The sequence below is a fragment of the Grammomys surdaster genome, unplaced genomic scaffold (assembly GCF_004785775.1).
Source record: "Grammomys surdaster isolate TR1022 unplaced genomic scaffold, NIH_TR_1.0 437, whole genome shotgun sequence".
NCBI lineage: Eukaryota > Metazoa > Chordata > Mammalia > Rodentia > Muridae > Grammomys > Grammomys surdaster.
The window spans coordinates 724,675-748,032 of NW_021604856.1; the positions used below are offsets into that span (position 1 = coordinate 724,675).

The 23,358-nt window shown below is 43.3% G+C and overlaps 1 protein-coding gene across 2 annotated transcripts; it reads right to left on the minus strand.

Annotated features, from left to right (window-relative positions):
• Window positions 1-10,098: 10,098 nt before the first annotated feature.
• Window positions 10,099-22,724, minus strand: Aph1b (aph-1 homolog B, gamma-secretase subunit). Of its 2 annotated transcripts, XM_028781465.1 has the most exons (6): window positions 22,487-22,724; window positions 21,135-21,305; window positions 18,201-18,271; window positions 17,151-17,273; window positions 13,162-13,289; window positions 10,099-10,657 (listed from the first exon to the last, which is right to left on the minus strand). In XM_028781465.1, the coding sequence occupies exons 1-6, from the start codon at window positions 22,597-22,599 to the stop codon at window positions 10,490-10,492; spliced, it is 774 nt and encodes a 257-aa protein (XP_028637298.1). In that variant the 5' UTR covers window positions 22,600-22,724; the 3' UTR covers window positions 10,099-10,489. The 2 variants fall into 2 exon arrangements, with proteins under 2 accessions (XP_028637298.1, XP_028637299.1); XM_028781466.1 differs by lacking the exon at window positions 21,135-21,305.
• Window positions 22,725-23,358: the final 634 nt, after the last annotated feature.

Here is a 23,358-nt window from a genome sequence, read left to right on the forward strand (position 1 = left end):
AACTGCTCATGCTTTGGACTTGCTACTGTCCCTCTAGACAGGAGGCTGGGAGGACACTTCCCGAATCAGGCAGTGTCTCCTCTCTCTGCAGTATTTACCCATATTCAATAAAATCAAGACTCAGCTGGGTTAAGCCAGGAAACCATTCAGGTGGAAGCTACCTGTGGTAGAATGCCTTCAAGCCTTCGTCTTGATCATTCCTTCTTATACAGTTAAAACTACCTAAGCTGGGCCTTGAAGAAAAAGTCACAGGATACTTGTGTTACCAGCCCTTGGGAGGCTGAGGTAAGGAGGATCAAGAGTTCAAGACCAGCCTGGATTATTACATAGTGAGACCCCCATCTTTAAAAACAAAAAGTAGATTTGAACAGATGGGGAAAAGAAAGACTGAATATACTGAAGAATATACTATCCAATAGAGATAAAATATAATTGCCACACACCACTCTTTAGACCACTGGCTTTCAACCTATAGGTCGTGACCCGATTTGGGGTGTGTATTATCAGATATTTACATTATAATTCATAACAGCAAAATTAGTTATGAAGAAGTAACAAAATAATTTTGTGGTTGGGCATCACCACAACATATGGAACTGTATTGAAGGGTCTTAAGATTAGGAAGGCTGAGAACCACTGCCTTAGACTTTCTAGTATCCACACAAAAAGGGGATAAAGAAACTAGTGACATTTTAATAATCGTCTATAATCCAAAGGACCTAAGATAGTGTCGGTCCAATATGTAACCGGCACTTGAAATGAGATATTTCAATTATGCTCTCATATAACTTAAAAATCTGTTGTATATTTTACATGTATACCATATTTTATTGCCTGGGGGCGTTAGGTCTAGAGGACCAACTTGGGGTTAGAAGGATGGAGATGCGAGACCAATTTTAGAGGACACCAGAGAGGGAAGGAGACAGGAGGAAGAGGAAAACCAAGCCAAGATGAGCAGGTTAGCAGCAGACCTTGGACTTGGTTCCTCCTCTCCTCCTATTTCTTCCCTGTAGCATCAGCAGCTTCATAGCCCTCCTGACCCTGGACACTGCCTGGAGGGTCCAGGAGTTGAGGAGTGACTCAGACCTGGGGTGTCTCCATGCTTCTGCCTGTCTTCTACTATAGCTGGTACCTGATTATCCTCAACAGAACACGGCGTCTCTTTCTTCTTCCCTCCCTCCCTCCTCCCATCTCCTTAAAGTTGTTGGGTCCTCCCACCTACAGGGTATTTCTAGGTGCCAGCCAGCTGAAGAGGCTAAGTTCTAGCGGAGTGGTGCACACATGAACTCTGTCGATTGCGCTGTTCACTGTGATCTGCCCTCTGTTAGAGAGGGGTGCTCTTTCAGAGAGTCACAAACCCCACAGGAGGAACGGCGACTTCTGGGGCATCTGCAAGAAGCAGAGGCACAATCCTTATCACCATCACAGGGTCCATCTGAGTATGGCCGCATGGAGCTGCCATCCACTCTGAAGGTCACCCAGCCAGGGGCTCATAGTGGCTTTTAAGACAGATTTGACTGTTGCACAAGGTTTCAGGGAGCTATGAGTCTGGGTGTCATGGGGAGAGCCTTCTGCCCCACTTCTGCTCCTTTATTACCTTATGACTTGGCACAAACAAGGGCCAAATTCCTGGCTGCCCCGAGTGATTCACCATAAAAATGTTTGCCACCAGGTGACATACATCGACAGGTCTAGAGAAAAGCAGTAAACACACGCAGTGTGTGTGCTTCCCAGTCAATACTTTGATATCATTTCATATGTGAGAATTCTAAAGAATATAAACATAGTGACAGGAAAGAGTGGTTTCTTGGGGGAGGTGGCGTGGTATGGGGTACGTGTATGTAAAGATTTCACAGGTATATGAGAAGTGGCCGAACTGGGGAATATGCTCATTATATTGGTTTCTCCATGTATGTCAAGAATGTACAAAATTTACACTTTAAATAGAAGCCTTATTATAGCAATTACATAATTCAATAAATAGGATATGTGGGTAAGGGAGACCCACATATCGGCAAACTATCTTATCCCCTCTTAGTCGCCCAGTAGGAGAGGTTTGGCCAGGGCTGTATCATCTTCCCTTCGACTCCCACTGTGGGAAGGAGTGAGATCACTATTCACTTGGCCAGCTACGACCTCTCAATACTGTAAGTCAAACTCCGCATTTCCACTTGGGTTCACCCCTTTCAAATATTAACTTCTTTAATGGCCTACAGTGTGCACAACAAACACAGGATCCCTGGGCTCAAGGACATACTGAGGCCCCTACAGCAACTCAGTGATGACACAGCCAACTTGAAGCAAAGACTTTTCTAGTGAAACATATAACACATCCAGGTAGCATAGCTGATTAAACCGGGTCTCACGTGTCTTAGTGTCTCTTCTTGTGACAAACATAGAACCATTTGAATCCTTTCCATGGCGGGCCATGGAGCCATTAACAAACACAGTTCAGGAGCGGAACGCGCCCTTTTAACCACTGGTGAATTGAAGATAGTATCCTTCCTATCAGTTAAAGCAATTTTCAACTGACTGTCTCTTATACCATCTCATTTGAAAGCAAAGCGTTAATGAATTGTCTGCTAAGTGTAGAATAAGCGGTGGGGATTCTAGCATAAGACAAAAGCCACTGACTATAACATATAGTAACCTGAACATAATGCTATGTTGTCCAATAACAGACGAATGGCTAAGCATAAAATGCAATATACACAAAACTAAATTCTATTCAGCAATAAAAAGTTGCAAATACTGGTATTCATTAAGATAAATGAAGCCTGGAAAACTGTTGGGCAAAAGAATCCAGAGGCAGAAGTATAATGTTTTATGTTATTCTAGTTATATAAAGTTCAAAAAAGAACAAGACATTTTTGAAAATTAAAATATATATATTTGAGTGTGTATGTGGAAAAGGTGCATAAGCCCTGGTGTGGATTGTATAGATTGAGGGACAAGTCTGTGGAGTTGCTTCTCCTACTTTTACATGGGTTCTAGGGATTGAATTCAAGTCACTGGGCTTATGCAGCAAGTACCGGCATCCACTGAGCCATCTTGATGGCCCTAAACAAGCACAATTTATCTCTGATGATAGACATGAGAGCCACTAGTTGTGTCTGTGTGGATTGACTTGAAAGGAGGAAGAAAAACCATTAGAGAAAGGATATGTTCTATGTCTTGGCAGGAGAGGAGTATAAGAACACACAGGGGCAAATAAATACATATATTCCATTACAACTCATTTTATTGATTGTAAGTTATGCCCCAATTTAAGAATAAAACATGTAAGAGATCATGGTGGAGAAAGCCATTTACTTACCTTTCTAAGTCTAATAAAGTCAGGTAAGGCTTCACACAGGAAATGACACTTGAAAAAGACCTTGAAGTCATATACTTCCTAGTTGGAACTAAAAAATAAAAATGTGGAGATATTCATGGCACAACTAAATGAAGGAAGTCCCAAGGATATCCAAGAATGGAGAGTAGGTCTTTGACTCATTTTGAATTGATTTTTATACAGAGTGAGATATCCTAATTTCATTCTTCTATATGTGGATATTTTGTTTTCTCAGTGTTATTTGAAGAGGCTCTTTTTCTCCAATGTTTGTTTTTTCAAAACATTTGTGACAGAAATTAGCTGGCTCCAGCTCTGGGTTTATTTCTGAGTACTCTTTCTTCTATTCTATTAGCGTGCATGCCTGCTCTGATGCCAGTCCCAAGCTGTTCCTGTTACTATGGATGAACAATCTAAGAAGTGTTCAAAGTCCTTAGTCATCAGGGAAATGCAAATCAAAACAACTCTGAGATTCCATCCTACACCCATCAGAATGGCTAAGATAAAGAACCTCAACTCCAAGTATTACATTATGTAAAAGTAGAGCAAGTGTATACTTCTGTCCTCATTACTGATTTTATGGGGGAAAAAATGTTTCTCCGAGCTTCATATTACCTGAGTAAAGGGCTTTCTCCAATTGCCTTTCCCAGTAAGTCTTTCTGTCTTATCGACTAAGGACAAAATTAAGAGAAAGCCCAGGATGAATTTCACTGAAAAGCTGATAATTTTAAGATTATGGGATAGTGGTTCTTAACATACGGGTCCTGACCACTTGCGGGGAGGTCACATATCAGACATCCTGCATATCAGATATTTACATTATGATTCATAACAGTAGCAAAATTACAGTTATGAAGTAATAACTAAACTATATAATTCTATGATTGGAGGTCACCACAACATGAACTGTACTAAAGAAAGATTGAAAACTGCTGTTATAAGATAGGACCCCCATATTGCTGCAACAACAGAACCCCAGTATCGGTGTGTTGCAGCAGAAGCTATACGACAGTCTCTAAAATAAGCACTAAGGAAGGCCACAGTCAAGAAGACAGGAAAACAAGAGTACCCCAAGGGACCCCAAGTTTCTGGTACAAACAGACAACAACCCTAAGGAACCCCATTTCTGGTATAATCAGCAAGCATTAAATCCAGACTGATCCAGTGCAGTTGAACATGAAACTCATCCTAACAGTTGTTTTACTTGCTGGGTGATCTCTAGCTCTCGACAGATAATGAAAAGCAATATTAAGAAACAAGAAAGAGGTGACTAGGGAGACTGTGCAGTGGTAAAAGCACTTATGCAAGAGTGAAAACAGGAGTCCAAATTCCCAGAACCCATGTAAATGTCAGGTGGACGTGGGGGCCTGCTTGTAATTCCAGCCTCAGGAGACAGACAGGGGACTCCCAGAGCAAGCTGGATAGCTATAGTAGTAAATATTGGGTTTGATTGAGAGACCTTGTCTTAAGAAATAAGATGGAAGAACAACCTAGCCAAGGCTGATTATTGCCATCAGCGTCAGCATTCACATGCATAAGTCTCTTGTACAAATATGTGAGCGTGTGCACACACTGAAACACATGCGCCTACCAAACACACATACGGGAATCGAAAAAGCGGCAAGGAAAAGCTGTCTGAAAAGACACCGATTTTTATATTTTTTTCAAATATATATATTTATTTATTTTTTCAATATGTATGAGAATTTGCATATATGTATGTGTACCACATGAATTCAGTACCCTTAGAAGAAAGAAGAGGGCGTCAGAACCCCTGGGATTGGAGTTACAGAAAACTGTGAACCAATATGTGGATGCTGGGAACTGAACCTATGTCCTCTGCAAGAGAGGAAGTGCTCTTAAACATAAACAAGAAGCCACCTCTTCAAACTCAGATTTTCTACTGTTTGAATAAGCTTTCTGAGTGTTTCTTAAACCTCATTCATTTCATCTAAAATTTAAAAATATTGTTTGTAGCTATGCACATGTGTATATGCCTGTTTGTAGCATGTGTGCTACACACATGTGAGCACAGATGCCCATGGAGGCCAGAAGTGCTGGATCCCTTTGAAGGTGGACTTCCATGACTCTGAGCTGCCAGACATGGTTGCTGGGGACAAAACTTAGTTCCTTTGGAAAAACACTACACTGTTCTTAACGGCAGAGCCATTTCTCCAGCCCCTCAACTATAAAAATTTAAATGTATTGACATTAAGTTGATGGCAGTATTCCCTTTTTTATTAATGTGGGATCTCTAGTAATGTTCCATTTTCTTTTTTGTTCTTAGCTATGTTGTTTCTTCTCTTCCTTGAACTGTAGCTTTTCCTAATTTTTGATTTTGAACATCTGTATTTATCTAATATGCCTTTGATGCTAAATATATCCCTCTCTACCCACTTCCCAGGGACTCGATGTGGTAACTGTTATCCTCTCTTCTACATCAATTTTTTCCTTTCTATTGAATCATTCCCATCATAATGGATTTCCAACATAGTTACATCCTCTGTGGCTCCCCATCCTCCTCAGATTCTCCTCCCATCCCTCTACAATACTCCCACCCAGGAGACTGACATGTCCTCCCATTCTCTAGAACCCACCCCATTTAGGTGATACGCCCTTTCTCCTCGGTGAAATTATTTCCATAAAAGTCACCAGCAACTTTCATCGCTCTTCCATTACCATCCGGCTCTTTCTTACTCATCAGTCAGCAGTATTTGCCCACGTTTGCTCTTGCTCCCAGAATACCACCACCCACGGGGTTCCTCCCTTCCTCCCTCCCTCTTTCCCTCCTTTCTAACTCCTCCCCTTTCCAGCTCTCACGTGGGTTCCTGACCTATGGTTCTCAGCCAGCACCTGTTATTTTTGTATCTCTATAAACGGCCCTTCATCCTCCTAAAATCTAAGTCATAATTACTAGTATATGTTACGATTTCCTTATCACAATAGTTATAGATTTTTTGAGGCAGGGTCTCCCTGGAGCTCAAGCAGGTTTGAAGTGACAACTCATCCTCATAGGCCCTGAGATTACAGGTATGATTACAGTGGCTAAAACTTAGCTGTTTTAATCTATGTGGTTAACTCTAAGCTCTCTAGTGACAAAAGACTATAGTATCTTGTTTCTTCTATTGTTTAAAGTTGTCTAAACAGTCTGTGTGAAAGGCAAACCCCAAGAAGTACTATATGCTCCACATTTTATTTTACATAAATACTTTCTAAAAGTATAGTTTTACAAGATTTACCCTTAAATAACAAATACCATATACAAGTCACTGAGCCTTAAAGTCTTAGGACTCACACGTTTAAATGTCTGAACAGAATGCAAGTGTTCTACTCAAATGTGGACCATAAGCCAACTGGGCAGTTCTTCTATTCTAATTTTCGATGAGTTGAAGACAAAATATTTACATTTTCCTAATAGAGGATTCTCATATGTGAAGGTGGTCATCAGGAAATCTCCACTTTAACTAATCCCCAAGTAAATGACATCTAACAAGCCTCACAACTTTATTGAGAAAGGGCCAGTGAAACTGTAGCCAACTCTGGGCTGGCTTGAGAAATGTGCACCTCGTCCCATGTATTACAAGCTGTAGCTCCGAGCTACTGGCCGAGGTTGGATCACCCAGGAAGGTGATCCATATAAACCTGGAACAGCCGCATTCCAAACAGAGCCAACTGCTGCCGTATGGATTCCGACGATAGGTCCTCCCAGTTTCCCGAATCTCCTGTCTGAGGGTAAAGGCCATGCACAACCTCTCAGCTGCTTCGTCTCCTCACTAAGGGGAGGGAAAGTGAAAAAAGACTACGCTGTCCAAAGCTGCCAAGTAGAAGCTAACTCATGCCTGTTTCCCCTGCTTCTGTCTGCCTTCAGCTACTGCTCTGTGATGTTTTGTAAGTTCACTCTTTCACAATTACTTAGAGATTTTTCAAAGTAAAGCTCCAAAATCTTGAGTTTTTTTGTCTCTCCTTGGCTTAAGAAGCCCCAAGGAGCATCTCTGTGCCAAATTGATTCTGAATGCAGAGAAATGAGACATGCTTTGTGAGTTGTTTATCAGCTCATGGACTTCACTGTGAATGTCTCATAACTAATCGGTAACAAGCAACAGAACGTGCAGCCAAGTTTCAAACAAGGCAATAACTGTAGTAACAGATACTGAAGGATGGTCTGCTCCAAATGAGGGAGATCTAGAGAATGGAATGGTAAATAATGTCTTTACTGTCCATTGGAAAAAAAACACAGGCCTGGAAGGTCTGCTGCTGTAGAGTGGGGGTCATAAAGGTTCAACATATAGAAGTGTTAGAGATAATTCAGAGAGAGAGTGTCCATTTCCTCTAAACATTAAAAAGACTAGAGTCAAGCCTATTATTAAACTTAAAAGATAAATTTTGTAATCATAATGAGATCCTTTAGCTAGGGATGGTGGCACATGCCCCAGCAAGGTTTCAGTGCTCAGATCTACTGTTAACATCTGTTTTGATACAGGGCTGAAGCTAATGAGAAGAAAAGCTATGTCCTGGGCAGTCTGAAGACATTGTCCTCACTTCCTTTGAGGACATTTCATCAGGAGGCTCTGAAGAGGTCAGTGCTACCACACTGCTAGTCAGGCCAGGGAAAGAACAGATAGGTAGCCCACGGCTCCAGTAAAGAGCACTGGTTCCAACAAACCAAAGACAAATGCGGCTTCTATTAGGCCGCAACTGAATCTATCCCTGCTATTCTCGTGGCCAATGAATGTCTGTTACTCAAGCACTAAAACAATATTCAAAATTCCAAGATCAATTTGATGTGCATTTTTCTCTCTTCACAGAAAACCTGTGTGACGGACAGCATACAACATCCAGGCTACCCCTTTTCAATTATTGAGAGCAGCAGTTCAATGTGTGTGTGTAAGACTCTATCTCCCTCAGGCTTCCTGGGTAAGGTGCAAAGCAGGCTATTAGAGAGCTCTACTGAGCTGCAGCAACACTCACAGTATGAGAACAACCACAGGCCACCAAGGACTAGTCAATAATTTCCTTGACTAAGTTTCACTAGGGAAATGTATGTTGGTTCTTTTGTTGAGTGCGTATGTTCCTGCCAGTGGGGACACATGAATACAGTTGCAGTTGAAGGTTAGATGGCTTGGAACTCCTGGAGCTTTAGTTAGAAGTGGTTGTGATCTGCTCAAAAGATGTTCTGGGAACTGAACTTGGGTCCTCTGAAAGAAGTGTATGTGCTTAACCTTAGTGAGCCATCTTCCCAGCCATGCATCTGAGTTTTTATTAATTGAGATTTTGTAATTGCCTCATTCCTAATTATCATGGTACAATTAAAGAACTTGTTTAGGGCTCAAGCATAGTGACATTCAAATTCTCAGGTTCTCCATGCCTCAAGCAAGCAAACATTTATCACAATGTCTATATACAGGGTGTGTAAGACAGCTGTAATAACTATGCTCAAGGAGAAACCTATCCCAGCTCTGTGGGCATCTTCTTGTTCTTGGTTCTGGAAAGTGAAGTTTGCTGTTTGCTTTCTATGTCTTTGTCTTTCTAGTCCAGGGAAAATCTTATATGAAGCTACCAACCAACGAACACCAGCAGAGGCAGCGACATGACTTAGAGCTGAAGTAACCTTTAAGACACGGTGGTGTCTCAGGAAGACTGTTGTCTTGCTAGGACCTTTATGACTCTTGCATCTCTACACTGAGACACTCAAATATTTAAAGCACGGTGGGAGTTCATCAAATAAGGTTTAGTTCATGGGTAAGATTCTAGCCAGCTCAAAACAACTGGCTGCGTCTTTGTTTCAAACACGTCCATTCTTCTTGTCACCACAGTGCTGTCACGCTCATCTTCAGTGTCACTGCTGAACCCTCTCGCTGCTGCTGCTGGTTCTAACAGTGCATGTGTGTGCTGGGTTCACCAAGACATCACTTCCATGAAGAGGTCATTTCTACTTTACACTCAAAGTTCCCAAAAGACCTGGGCTGGGACCAGTTTCCACAGTAGACTCACAAGGCAGTAGCATTTCCTCTCACAGAGGAAGCCAGAGGACGGATCCGGAAGACAAACAAAGCCCTTGTGTAGTCCTATAAAGGGAATTCCGCTTATTTCACAGTCACCAGAATCCAGACAAACTGCTGAAGATGCAAAGTCCCGTGCCAGCTTGAAATCTGGAGGCTCAATGTCTAGCTCTAATTTTACCCATGAGGGTGATGGTGCTGTTTGGGGTCACAGGGGCAAGTGAGAAGTGTCAATGTCACACTACTTTGTGGTTTAGCTACACTCTCACAAAGTCCAGAGATCTGCCAAAGGTGCATCGTTCATCTCCCTGCACAGCTTCTCAGAGATAAAAATGGCGAGCTTTGCCTTGAAAAGCTCAGCTTCAGACAGCACACACAGCAGCTTTAAACAGAGGGGTCCATGTTGTTCTTGGTATTTTATAATGACTAAACTTTTGGAATCCATAGAAAGTGCACTGCCAATTTCTTCCCAGGAAGTCGGCATATAATTTTAGACTCTCCCAAGGAAGTTGGTATATAATCGATCCTAAAGAGCCTGGATTTATACTCAAATAAATAATTTAGTGCCTGAGAAAGAAAAACTTAGAATGGAAAACATAACAAGAAAAATACAGGTTATATATGGACCTTACCTTGGCTAAGTGAGTGTAGGCTACTGCATTTACAGGCAAAGCCTATGATGCTGGTGAAGGCTAGCAAATCCATTCACAGACAGAATATCCCTGGAGTCTGTGACATCAGTACATAAAAGGACAAAGGCTACCCAGATTACCACATTCAGGTATTTATTGCTCAGCTGAAGTTAGCTTAGGAGGTCAATACTGAACAACCTTTGGGTGTTCTCTGGGACTTCCCACGGGACCCCAGTGACTCTCAGCTGTACCACACATCCAGGATAATCAAGTCTGGAGGGGAAGCCCAGAAGCATCAGTCGTTGTTTCCCCAGATGCCTCAAAGGTGCAGCCAGGCTGCAGGCCACACTGCAGCTCTTCCAGAGGCTGAGCAGGAAAGCACAGGACAGTTCCAGGCTAGACAGTTCCAGGCTGGACAGTTATGCTGCTTCAAAGTTCCAAGAGAAAGGAGGTCTTTCTAGAACAGGGTCCAGTTGTGCTTCCTCTAAAGACACAGGCTGCTGTTTGCAGGTGCTGACAGTCAGAGGTTATCTGGAGCGTTGGTTGTAAAGAAGAAAGTCCTTGTCTTGACAGAGCAGGCAGAATTTCAAGGTTCGGCAGCTGCCTCCAGCAACATAAAATGCCCAAACGCCCATGAGCACCATGATTATATACGCTGCCACCAGAGTCACTTCATAATGAGGACTTAGGAAGGTCTGCAAGGAAAAAGAAATCAGTTTGAGTAAAAGCACGAGCTTATTAAACATGTGGAATAAACAGAGATAGAGGAAAACAACTGTACTGTCTCACAAACGTGAGATGAATGCATCTCCGTGTCAGGAAGGCACGGAGAACAATCTGCTCAGCAGACAGTGCTCTGTGAACTTGCACTTTGCTTGACTCAAATGGCAACCCAGGAGACAGCTGTCAGCCAGAACCTAATGGGATACTTAACAGAAACACATGGAGCGGATGCCTAATTCATATCCATTTCTGTGTTCACGTTGGCTCTAAGAATTGACAAGGAAGTCAGGAACATCTAGACTTCTTTAAAGGAACATGAAGAAATGGAGTTAGTTTTTGGCTGTGCAATTCTATGGGTTCCAAAAGTGTATTCCTTATAAAACATTAACAGCAACATAGCTCAGCGTCAGAGCGCTTGTTTGTTGTGCATGAAGCCCTGAATTCAATCCCCAACACCAAAGCATGATTGACAGAGGGCCAAAGGGCGCTGTGGCTGAACTTACTGAGGGCCGGGCTTCACCTTGATGGACCTTAAATCCTTTTAAGTAACGGATAATTAAGGACTAAATTAACTGCCAATTGTGATTGATGCTAAGACACAATAGTCACAGTTGTGACAAATGCTGGGATGAGAACAAGGTGATCTACTTAAGGGGTGATGGAGGCCCTGAGAAAGTGGCACGTCACCTGAGACAGATACGAAGCGGAATGAACTAGCCCTGTGCAGGCTGGCCATGGGAGGAGCAAAGGTGAGGACACAGCTGGACACAGATGACGCCTAGAGCCAGTAGGGATACAGTTTAGGAAGAGAGGAGATGAGGTCAGGCAACTGTGAAGCCAGTGGCTAGCAGTGAGTGTTACTCTGTGTGATGCAGGGTCGCACAGAGGGTTTCGATTGGGATAATCATGATAGGTTTTGATTTTTAAACTGCGTAAAATGAATTAGGTGAGTTAGGAGGAGACTGCCCTGGAGAGGAGCTGTGGGGTGGTGAGTTAGGGAGGTAAGGTGGAGACGGAAAGCAGAGAGGATGAGGGCTTGCTGATGGGCTCAATGTGAGGAAGATGCCAAGACTGGCTCTTGGATTTCTGGTCAAAAACCTTGAACACACCCTTGGCTCCTCTTCCTTGCACATGCCTCTTCCACTCTGTAGGAGGCACTGACGGCTCCATTGTTGACACTGTTCCCTGAATCCCTCCATTTCTCCTGCCTCACTGCTCCTTCATCCCAGTCCTCCCTGCCTGTCCCTTACTGAGGTGGCCTCTCCATCCTTTCCAGGTGTACATTCCAATGCATACGTGTGGGGATCAGAGAACTTTCCAAAGTTGGTTCTCCCCTTCTATGATGTGTTCAACGGATTAAACTCGGGTTATCCATTTGGCCCGGCGAGCACTTCTGTATGTTGCTGAGGCCTGGCACCGATTCTCATGGTTTTGGAAACCATGGGATATGGTTGGGAGATGCTGTTAAGAGCTGATGGTGAGAGGGAAGTGGGTGATGTGGAGGTTAGAGCCGCATCTAGAAAATGTAAGGCTTTTCCTCTTAAACAGAGTGGTTGCCATAACAGTGTCGGAAAAAGGAATGTGGGCACTGTGGACACTCAGGCAGCATGACTTTGAGGCCAGTCTATCTACCTTGTGATTATCAGGAGAGCCTGGGCTGCAGACCGACATCCTGCCTCAAAATACAAATTACTTTTACCTTTTCCCTGGCACAGGAGAAACCTTTTCAATATTGTGTGTAAAATGTGCAAAGGGTCTAGACAGGGCCGTGGCAGGGTCACTTTGATAACTGTCATGTATTTGAATGGCATATTACCGGTTAAATCCAAGTCATTACACACTGCTTTACAAATAAATCGGACACATGTCTTAAACTTTACTTTGTGAACTGGCACAGTTGTGACGTCAGTAAGGAGTGGAACCAACACTTCCGCTCCTGCTCAGAAAGCGGAAAGCGCCATCTTACAGAGCATGTTCTAGCAATTTGTATCAAGCACTCAAAATAGTCACACCAATTGACTTCACAGTTTCCTGCTTCAAAAATTAAACATATAAGGAGAGACCCATGAATATAAACAGTTAATAAAGCTTCACGACATCCAGAACAACAACCAACCAATCAGATTAGAGTAATTTTCGTGTAACAATTTAAACTTATTAAAATTTGTATCTTAAGGGACGTGTTGAAGGAAAATTGCTTCAGATACCCTGCCTAACGCAAGTACAATGGGAGCTATTTTAAGCTTGACCATACGTCCACTAAAGGACAGGCATGGGGAAAATCTAATGAGACAGACCCCATATTGACAGTGATGAGTACTGTACTGAAACTGGCAGGACCCACTGTCCACTTACAGGGCTTTCCTGGTTTGCACTAATGCCCCCATGAACCTGTTCGTTATCTGGGGTAGAATCCACCACTCAGACATCTGCAGCTGGACTCTGCAAGCACTGAGAGCACAGCGCCAGCACTCACCTGGGTGGACACCACCAGATGTGTCAGAAGAACTGTGAGGAGGATGTACCATTTATTCTTCTCACAGCCGTCAAAGAACACAACGCCCCAGAACACGTGCAGCATGATGATAACCAGCGTCATGAAAGCTGGAAGACAAGGTGGCAGTTAGTGACCAGGCCTGCAGGCAACAGCCACCGAAGGCAGTCATGCCCCACTGCTGATCACCAGCTCTGAGGGTCCCCTGGCTGCAGTCACAGAGTCTGACCACCAGTGCCCAGAACTGGCTTTGCGAGGAACTCCGAGTGAACTGTCAAAGAAGATATCTTTCTGGAAGTGGGGTCCAGCCTTTGTAGCAGGCATTCCTCTAGAATATAGACTGGTTGACAAAAAACAAACTTGGATGTGGTTTTCAAAGAGGTTCCCTGAGGTATAAAATGAGATTAGTATAAAAACTATACAGCTTATTTTCAATTAGCCTGCAGCCCTACTTAAAGTGAAATTTCTCAACTGAACATTCTCTGTCTAAACAAGTTTCCACATTGGAGAGGAATTGCTCTTGAGAACCATTTTTAGAGAATGGACTAAAAACCCATCAAAAGTCATTATCATTATCCTAAGATTCTTTTTAGAGCCATTGGCAATGAATCCACACCTGCGTGTCTCTAGGACATGTATGCGCCCTATGTGCTGAAATAACATTTTTTTTTCTTTAAAGCAGGCAAATCCTATATATTCTGTTCATTTTAACATGAAAAAAAAAAGCACATAGATTTCCCTTTCCTGCCACATAGTAAAGAGAGCATGAGCTTTAACCAACCAGACAGAAAAATCCCAGGCTAGAGTTCCATTCTACCCTGCTTGAAGGAAAAACAACCTGGCATGGCCAGGTAACAAAGAATAGTTGCATCTATGTCACACCCAGCAAGAAATGTAAGCTACACTATATACTCTATTTGTACCCCAACCGAGGTAGTTCTCAGATCAAGGGATCACTAGCCTGGGGACCTGTTATCAATGCAACTTACTGGTACCCATCCTACCCATGAATCAGAAGCAATGGGGCAGCAGCCCAGCAGAGCCAGTTTAAACAGCCTTCCTAGAGAATCGATGCATGGTTAAGTTTCAAGAGTCCTGACAAGCAGGTATTCTTATAAATGTGCACAAGGAGATACAAGAATATTTACACCAGCACTGCTGCAATAACAAAGAATGGCCACACTTAACACAACGGAGAAGTAAAATACTGTGCACTCACAAAGTGAGCTACAGTATATGACCCACAGCATGGGCTATCTCAAGAACATGGGGCTGTCTGAGAACAAACACACTGTGAAACTGCGTATTATTCACATGAAGTAAGAAACCCTCAAAACAATAGTAAAAGACATAACTGTTGTGGCTACAGGACAGTAAGCTGTCACATCTCTGTGACAATGTCTTCATGTCATGCTCTGGCAGGCCACACTAAAAGGATTTAATCCAGGTCCAGCCATCATTCTGAAGAGGACACTTCCTGAGACAAATGTCTGCCAATGGTGTAATACTGAGACCACTTAAGATGCCTGGAACTAAGTTTAGTTCTTTTAATATACCTGAGTCAAAAAGACCAAGGCAAAATCTGACACAATGGGAATTCTCTTTAAATCCTAAAGTGTTTCTAGGTGTCAATCAGGAAACAAGGGGAATCACTACCACAGGCAGTTGGCATCTGGCTGGCAGCCTCTGCTTGCCCTTCTCTCTGGGCATTGTCATGAGTACTAAGATCAGCTACCTGTGCTCCCAGGCTTAGCTCCTAGAGCTCTTCCTGGTGACATTTTTCATCTTGTTCTTATTCAAAACAGTGTTATCCTGCGAGCTTCAGACAAGTATCCTCCATACTTCCACTGGCCCTGATCCATCTGCTTCCGCCATCTCCAAGTGCTGGGATTAAAAGTATAAATAGCATCATGCCCAGCTTTTGGTCATTACTTCTGTCCTTTCTGAAAGAACTGGAAATTGAGGCCTGTGGGGCCTCTTCCTTCTACTTGGAAAGCCCCTCCCCTGCAGCCCCTTCCTTTTTGGCCTCGGTATTAATCACCTTTAAGTAAATTTCTATTCAAATGGCACTTCTTCCATAGACCATAACTAGTGTTTATTTTTCAGTAAATATTTTTAAGCGCCATCCTGTACCAAAGGTCTCCATGAGACTCTGGGGATGGCTATGAACAAGATACCCTTAGCTTTTGCTTATATCATTTAGCACACTACTGGGGTGGGGTGGGCATTAAATAGCCACATCAGTCATTTACAGTTGGGGTACATATGACAAAGGCAAAGAACTTTACTGCTGCCATACACTTCCTTCCCTAGCAAACTTATGGGACGTGGCAGCGTCTAACTTACTGCTGGCCTGCTCCACAGGTAACAAAGGACTAACATGCTCATTTCATAAACTCTACCTGTCTGTAACATAAAAATCCATGTATATACAGGTATCATATAATATATGTCTTATTAGCACAACTGGCAGAGATAGAGGTCCTATAATTAACAACCCCATACCCCTTACACTAATTACCATTTTAGGAACAAATCTACTTTTCTAAGCCACTGATTTTAAACTGGCCTTGAAAACACATTTGTTTACTGAAGGGAATTGGCACCATCTAGAGGGCAGAAACCAGCAATGCAGGAGGATGGAAAGATTCTTTACAGTGTTTGAAGAACACTTTAAGAAAATTCACAAAACTGAAGCTGGGACAGACTTTAGCTATTTAAACTACATTTGATTCTTTTTTTTTTTTTTTTTTTTACAAATCTAGCATTATGGTCATTAAAATTGCTGTCACAAATATTCCAGTTTAGAAATATTTACAAAGGTAATCTGCTCTGTGGGAGGCAACATTAAGTATGACCTATTAACACACTTTCCTTTAACTCCGAGCTGGAGTGAAAGGGTCTGACCTGTATGCTATAGGCCTCAGAAAGTCAGAGACCTTTCAAACAGGGAAGATTAACTTGCTGGCTGCACGGAGAATGGATTGACTTGAGAGGCTGACAGCAGTGATGTCCACAGGAGAGGCTAAGATTTGAACTAACAAGGAAACAGAGAACGGTGGAGGACTGTCACCGCGATCAGGGACGGCATGACAGACAGATGGCTCTGAGCTCCTGCAGCTTTTAAAACTGGTCATTTCTCTGTATAGACTTTTTATTGTAATAAAAGCTACTGAAACTCTCTATAGTTTTTGGTCCTATTTCCCTAAAGATGGTCACCTCCCTACTGAGCTTTAGCCTGGGTGTGAAGATTGATTTAACTGAAAGAAATAGATATGTGAGTGCCCTTACTTCAATGACAAAACTTCTGTGGGTCAGACAATTATACATACAACATATTTTCCTCTATCTTTAAACAGATGTGAAATTTAATGAAAATAATATTCTAATTATCAAACAAATTTGTTATCATCATTGCTGGTGAGTAAAAAGCAATGTGAAAAGTTTGTCCTTTCTTTAATTGTATCCTTGAATAAAAGACAATTCATCTACCACTTCTTCTGTCTGAATTTAGAGATTAAGCCATACTTCGTAAATCTAAAAAGCACTGAGATGTAGATTAATTAAATATTAAGACTTAGAACTGGGGATCATGTATTTAATCCCTAGCACTAGGTAAGGGAAAAATATTAAGGCTAATAGGCTTACACTGAAGATAAATATAAAATTCCAAAAACAAAGAGAATATATCTCATAAAAGTGAACTGCTAATATTTCAAATATACTGTAACATTTTAGAATGACAAAGATATAGATCTTATGCATGATAAATTCCCGTAATAATTCCAAAGCACTCCAACCAACCCCCTGCCCCCACTCCCAGGGCCTTCACTTAGCATGCCTAAGAATATCTTGCCTTTTAAAGGCTTAACACAGATCATCCTTCACTTGAATTCTGAAGCCAATACATGCAATACAGATGGTCTCCTAGAGCAGAACCCTGACCACGCACAGCCGTGAATGACACATACCTGAGTTAAGGAAGAACTGAGGAGAATCGCCGTGAATGCCCACGGTGCCTGGCCCCAGGGAGTTAGACAGGATGTTCACAAAGGAAAACACTCCACTCATGATTCCAAAGCCCAAGCCAGACACTAAAGAGGAAGAAAACCACTGGTGAACCCTTTTCCTGTTACGAGGTCTGTTCAAATCTCATTTGCAAGGACTGGGGAATACTGTTTCCCTGCAGGGGACGGGGACAGGGGTGGTGGAGGGGGCTGCTTTCTCAGCCCGTGTTAGGCATGGCTTGGCTGCCACAGCAGAAGAGAAAGTGTTGCTGGAAAGGGGAGGAGGGTGTGGTTCTTTGGCCTGGAAGGAGAAGGGAAGGAAACAAAAGCTGCTGTTGCTGAAGCATCTGCCAGCCAGCCCTGGGCAGCTCTGAGAGAGGGGAGGAGTAGATAAAGGAACAAGGGAGAGGCACAGAAGAGGAAGAGGAGGGCTATGTGCTGGAGGCACTGGCTTTTATTGTAGCCAAACTGGGAGGGAGTAATTGTTGGCAAGGTGAGATCCCCAGGCCAGACTGAGCTAACTCTACATAGAGACCTAGATCCAGTGAGTGAGTGTGTGTGTGTGTGTGTGTGTGTGTGTGTGCTACATGTGCATATGTGTGTCTGTGTGTGTCTGTCTATGTGTGTTACATGTGCATGTGTGTGTCTGTGTGTCTGTGCTTACATTTGTGTGTATGTGTGTAGACATGCACATTGGCGCCTGCATGAGTTTATGTGTACCATGTGCAAGCATGCACGTGCCTGTGCATGTGCCTGTCTGTCTGTGTGTTACATGTGCATGTGTTGCATGTGTGTGTGTGTGTATAGACATGCACACTGGTGCCTGCACGAGTTTATGTGTACCATGTGCAGGCTCTGCAGGTGTTGGATCCCCTAGAGCTAGGGTTACAGATGGTCGTGAGTTACTAGGTGGGTGCTGGGAACTGAACTCAGGTCCTCTGCAAGCCTAACTGCTGAGCCATCTCTCCAGCACTTGTATTATTTTTCTTCGTGATACCACAGGGTCTAACTTACCATAGGCCAACAGTCGCATGGAGGGCGCTGTATCCTCAGGGTTTATGCTTTTCAAACCCTCATTGGCTTTTCTGAAAGAAAAATTCCTTTTTTAAAATGTATGTTTTGGTTTGGTTTGGTTTTTAGCTTTATACCAAGCAGCACATGAGGCAGGTCACAGGACCCTTCAAAACTAGATCTCCATGAGGCTTCTGATCAGGTTACACCCTCACTCCAGAGTCCATTACCTGAAACCCAGCACATTTTTTGATAACTTAAGTCGAAAGAGATTTATCCTCACCTCTTCTAGCTGAGGTTTCCATAAGAGGAAACATTTAAAATGCTTGTAATAAACCAATGGGATTAAACTCAATGGTATTACTAGCAATGTTTTAATTTCTGAGATCAGTAAATACTTCTCATTATCCTGAGGGATCTACCACTTTGAATTTTCTTCCTCTCAAACTCTTACATCTTTATCTCCAACCTCTTGGTATTCTGTTGTCTCCACTGTGGCTATATTCTCTCAGCCTACCTTCTATTTTCCAGTCCAAAGAACCAAAATCCTTCCCACCCTTTCTGTAGCTTTTCTTTTCATTCATTCATTTATTTATTTATTTATTTATTTATTTATTTATTTATTTATTTATTGGTGTTGTAACTAAGGCCATGCCTCACACACGCTACGTACAGGAGTTATCACTGAGCAACACCTGCAGCCTGCCCCCTAGCGTGCCCTCCTTCTTCCCAGAGCAATTTATTATAATTGCTGATACACTGAGCAGTCAATGCCTCACGCTGTTACATAATCATACTGTCATCTTATGATTTAAAAATATTTTACATATTTGACTCATATTCCCAGCTAAGCTTCAAGGAGAAACGCAGTCTAGATATTTTTCCAATATGCTATATGATGAAATGCTGCCTTTAGAATAGGATATAAGTACTTAAATGACAAATAAATACTTCTCAGTAAGAAATCAATCCAGAGCAATCATATCCACACTTCTGTTACAGCCAATTCACAAATATAGCAACAATCTGCCTCTGCTCCCTGCGTCATGATGCAGACATATTACTACTGTCTGTTGTCCAGAAGCTCTGTGACCATTTAAAAGCCAACGGAAAGGATGTTCAGATGATATTACTGTAACTACTGCATGTTCAAGGCTAACCTGGCCTATACAGTGAGAACCTACTCAAAAAAAAAAAAACAACATAAAATACATTTTAAAATATCAAGGAACAAATACTTATTATTGTTGGTCTATTTATTACATAAATACAGAGATACTACATCAATATCATTGATTTATTAATCATTGTTCTGATGACTCAACCAAAATAGCCATATATGTAGTGTCCTCCGCTTTTCCAGAATCAAAAGGAACAATTTGCTATTTCAGTGTTGTCCATTTGGAAACACTGTTTAGGAGGAAGGACGTGACCCAGATATTTATGCAACTGTCTCTGGAGCAGAAACCAACTAAACCATACAGTTTTCTTAATAAAATAAACCTACCTTTCAAGGAATTCTTTTAAATGTTAGTTAAACCTTATGAGTTATACGACAGTAATAATCTATATCAACAAATTCATCAGTGCAGTTTAATCAATACGTTGGGAGAATTTCTGTTTTGTGTAAGTTGTTTTTCTCTACTGGACACATTGTGGTACTTGAATCAGAAGCTATTTAGTTTCTAGGCATGGTGGCCCATGTCTGAAATTCCAGCAAGGTCAGAAGTTCAAGGCCATTCTCAATTATATACTGAATTGGAGGCCATGTGAGGATACAGAAGACCCTGTTTCAGAATAAAATAAAGCCAATAAAACAAAACAACAAAAAAACTCAGATGGTGTATTTCTATGCAGAACCCTTGATAATCTCACTCTCACATATACACACAAAAAAGAATAGACGAACCAGAGGTGGTAGAGTACCCCTTTAATCCTAGCACGTGATAGATAGGCAGTTGGATCTCTGTGAATTTGAGGCCAGGCTGGTTTATATAGTAAGCTCCAGGCCAGTCAGTGTTACATAGCGAGATGCTATCTTAAAGAAAGAAGCAAGAAGAAAACGATTTATACTCAAATTTCACAAATTATATTCAAATTATTTCACAAATTATATTCTGTAAATTTGGAACTTTTAATTTTTGCTCCTGGGAACCTTAACAAATGTAGCAGAATTTAGACTTAAGCAAACAGATGAGACAGCCCACCTATCACCGTCATGTTTCGTGCCTTTTTGTTTCCTAATGCTAACAGGGAACTGTTAGTGCTGCAATATTTCCGCTCTCGAAACTGCTACACAGCATGAGGGAGTTTACTCCACTTCTGGATTTATGTATTTAAGATACTTGAGGTTTTTCTTTTTGTTTGTTTGCTTGGTTTTTGAGCCGGTCTCATGTCACTGGCTGGCCTCACTATTGCTGGAGAGCTAAGAGTACAGGTGTGTCCCACCATGCCCATTTTATTATTTTACTTAGCATATCCCCTTTATTAGGGGATACTGTTAGTTTATCTGTTGGTACACTGTGAGGCTGAGTTATTTAGAAAACATTTCTAAACCTCTCTGTTTTTTTAAGAGAGGTCTCACTATACTCAGTGGGTGTCAAGGACCTTGCTTTGTAGACCAGGCTGGCCTCAAACTCACAGAGATCTACCTGCCTCCAGGGATTAAGGTGTATACCGCCAGAGCTTCTGTCTCTTAACTACCTTTGTACCTCAGTTTCTACAAGGTGTCTGACACTGGGAAAATCCTCAAGAAACACTTTTGGGAGGAAGGAGAAGAAGGAGGGAAAGACAAGGGAGTAAAGGAGCAGGAGGGGAGGGGAGGCGGGCAAGCCAGGTCATAAATTTAAATACTCAAACTTTTCAGGCTAGAAATGTAGCAATCACCAAATCGTCATTCAAGTCTAAGTGGGAAAATAAAGCAAGCACTTAACTTACTTTAACAGCCTATAATATGCGAGCCTGAACAGCTCTTGGATACAGACAGAGAGCAACACTCCGAAGATGAGCAGGTAATTCTGTACTGGTCCATCTCTGTTGTCAGTAATGACTCTCACTAGGAACCAGAAAACGGATGAAAGCAGAAGAGACACTAACCAGAAGAAAGCACTGGAACATAGAAGACAAAAGTCGCAAGTTAGCAGAAGCACAGGAAACAAATATCTTGGTTTTTTCTTTTTTAATTATGAAAGAAGCCCTTGAAGTGGTATTCTGAATCAGCATTTACTTATTAATGGTTCACCTTTCTCCTAGTGACAAAAATAGTTCAAGAGAAACTCAATGGTCAGATGCTTTCAACGATTTAGTGACTCTGTCGTGTGCACACTAGGACACTGTCTACAAAGAGGAAGTTAGTCACTATTTTTCTTAAGTGATGCTTTGCCTTATTGGTATGCCACAGAAATACAACCAGTGGCTGTTACAATTTTCACATCCTCAAATTTCACTAGAAAATGCGAATTTAACGGCTTAGATGTCTGCAAAGATAACTATCTTTTCTGAAGGAAAACAAATACCTAAACCTGTTTTTATTATGTGCACCATGGAAAATTCAGAACTTGCAAACCCGTGCTTTGGTCCAGTAGTTTTCCAGACCTGGTTCTTACAACTCTCTGTGGACTTTAAGGACACAGCAAGTTTTACAAGCTGTCGGTTCAACACATTCTATTGGTTTTTAATGACAATAGCGAAGGAGCACTATTTAGTACAGGCAAAAAGATCCTCAGGAAGGCTGGAGTCCCTGGCCTAGCGAGTGAGCTGCCTTGATGCCAAGTCCCAGAAACTGTCTCAGCAGGTGCAAAGAGACCACATTCACCAGCAGAGTTCAATATTTACAGAGTTCTCAGAGGGACATGCCTGGTCAGGTGTTGCAGCGTTTTCTGAGGCTTCCACTTTTGGCTGCACCCCAACCATTAATTACCCAGGGGCCTACAAGAAAAATCTGAGCCCAAACACCTCACAGGCATTCTGAGTCCAAGAATGGGGGCTGAGAGGGTGGACAACTGATCCCCAGGTGACTTTAATGACAGAGAGTGAGAACAACGACTCTTCGATGCCCCTGAGCACTGGGTGAAATGAGAGATTCCTACGGAAAGACAAAGGCTCCATACACGAATGTATCTACGTGATCCCATTTTAGTCCACAGAAGCCAAGATCCGCAGGGCCCCCCGCTCCTCTCAGCCCTGGACCGTCCCACAAGCTAGAGACGCTGGGAGATGGGGATCGCGGGGTCGTGGGAACCCAGGAGAGGGAGGAAACCCGCGGCGTCAGGGACTCCGCTCAACCTCACCCGGCGATGAGGAAGATGACGCGCAGAGGGTCGGTGGCGATGGTGAAGAGGTAGAGAGCGAACGCGGGCCCGAAGGCGATGAAGGCGCAACCGAAGAACACGGGCAGGGTCATGGCACCCGCAGAAGCCAGTCCGGGGGGACCGGAGCGGATCCAGATGCTCCCGACTCAGTCCGAGGAGGGGGCGGAGCAGAGCCCGGGAGGCGGGGCCTCGAGGTGCGCGGAGGTCCTTCCGAGTGGAGGGCGGGGCGTACGAGAGGCGGGACCTCGGGGGGCGCGTTCTGGCCAATCAGAGCCTGGGGGCGGTGCAGGACACAGCCTGGGTGTGGTGTACTGCCAGTCAGAGCCGAGGGCGGGGCGGAGCTCCTGAGGAAGGGCCGAGAGATGCTCCGAGGCTTGTCTGTGCAGAGGGCCGGGTGGAGTCCAGGAAGCGGGTCCTCGAGCTGCTCCTCAGCAAAGCAGCACCGGACGGGGCGAAGCTCGAAAATTAGAGCTTGTAGTGCTCAACCGTCCATCGTAGAGGGGTATCCAGGCGGAGCTCGGAGATGATCCAGGCGCTGCGAGAGCGAATGGCGGTGCAGGGTCCGGGAAGCCGTTTCTTGGGGGCTCAGAGTGCTGTGCTGGGGCTTGGTACCCTGTCAGAGAGGCGGTTCCTCGAGGGGCTCCACGTGCTGTCAGAACCCGGGGCCGAGGCCTCTAGGGGCTCTGCGTGCGTTCAGTGTAGGAGACAGGACCTCAAGGGGCTTCACAAGTGTTAGCCTGGAAGGGTTCCGTGTGAGAGCAGGCTGGGCAGCATCACGGCCTCCTGGGACTTCACGTGCTGTCAGACTGGGGGGCGGAGGTTTGAGGAGCTGAGCACTCGGGGTGCTGAGA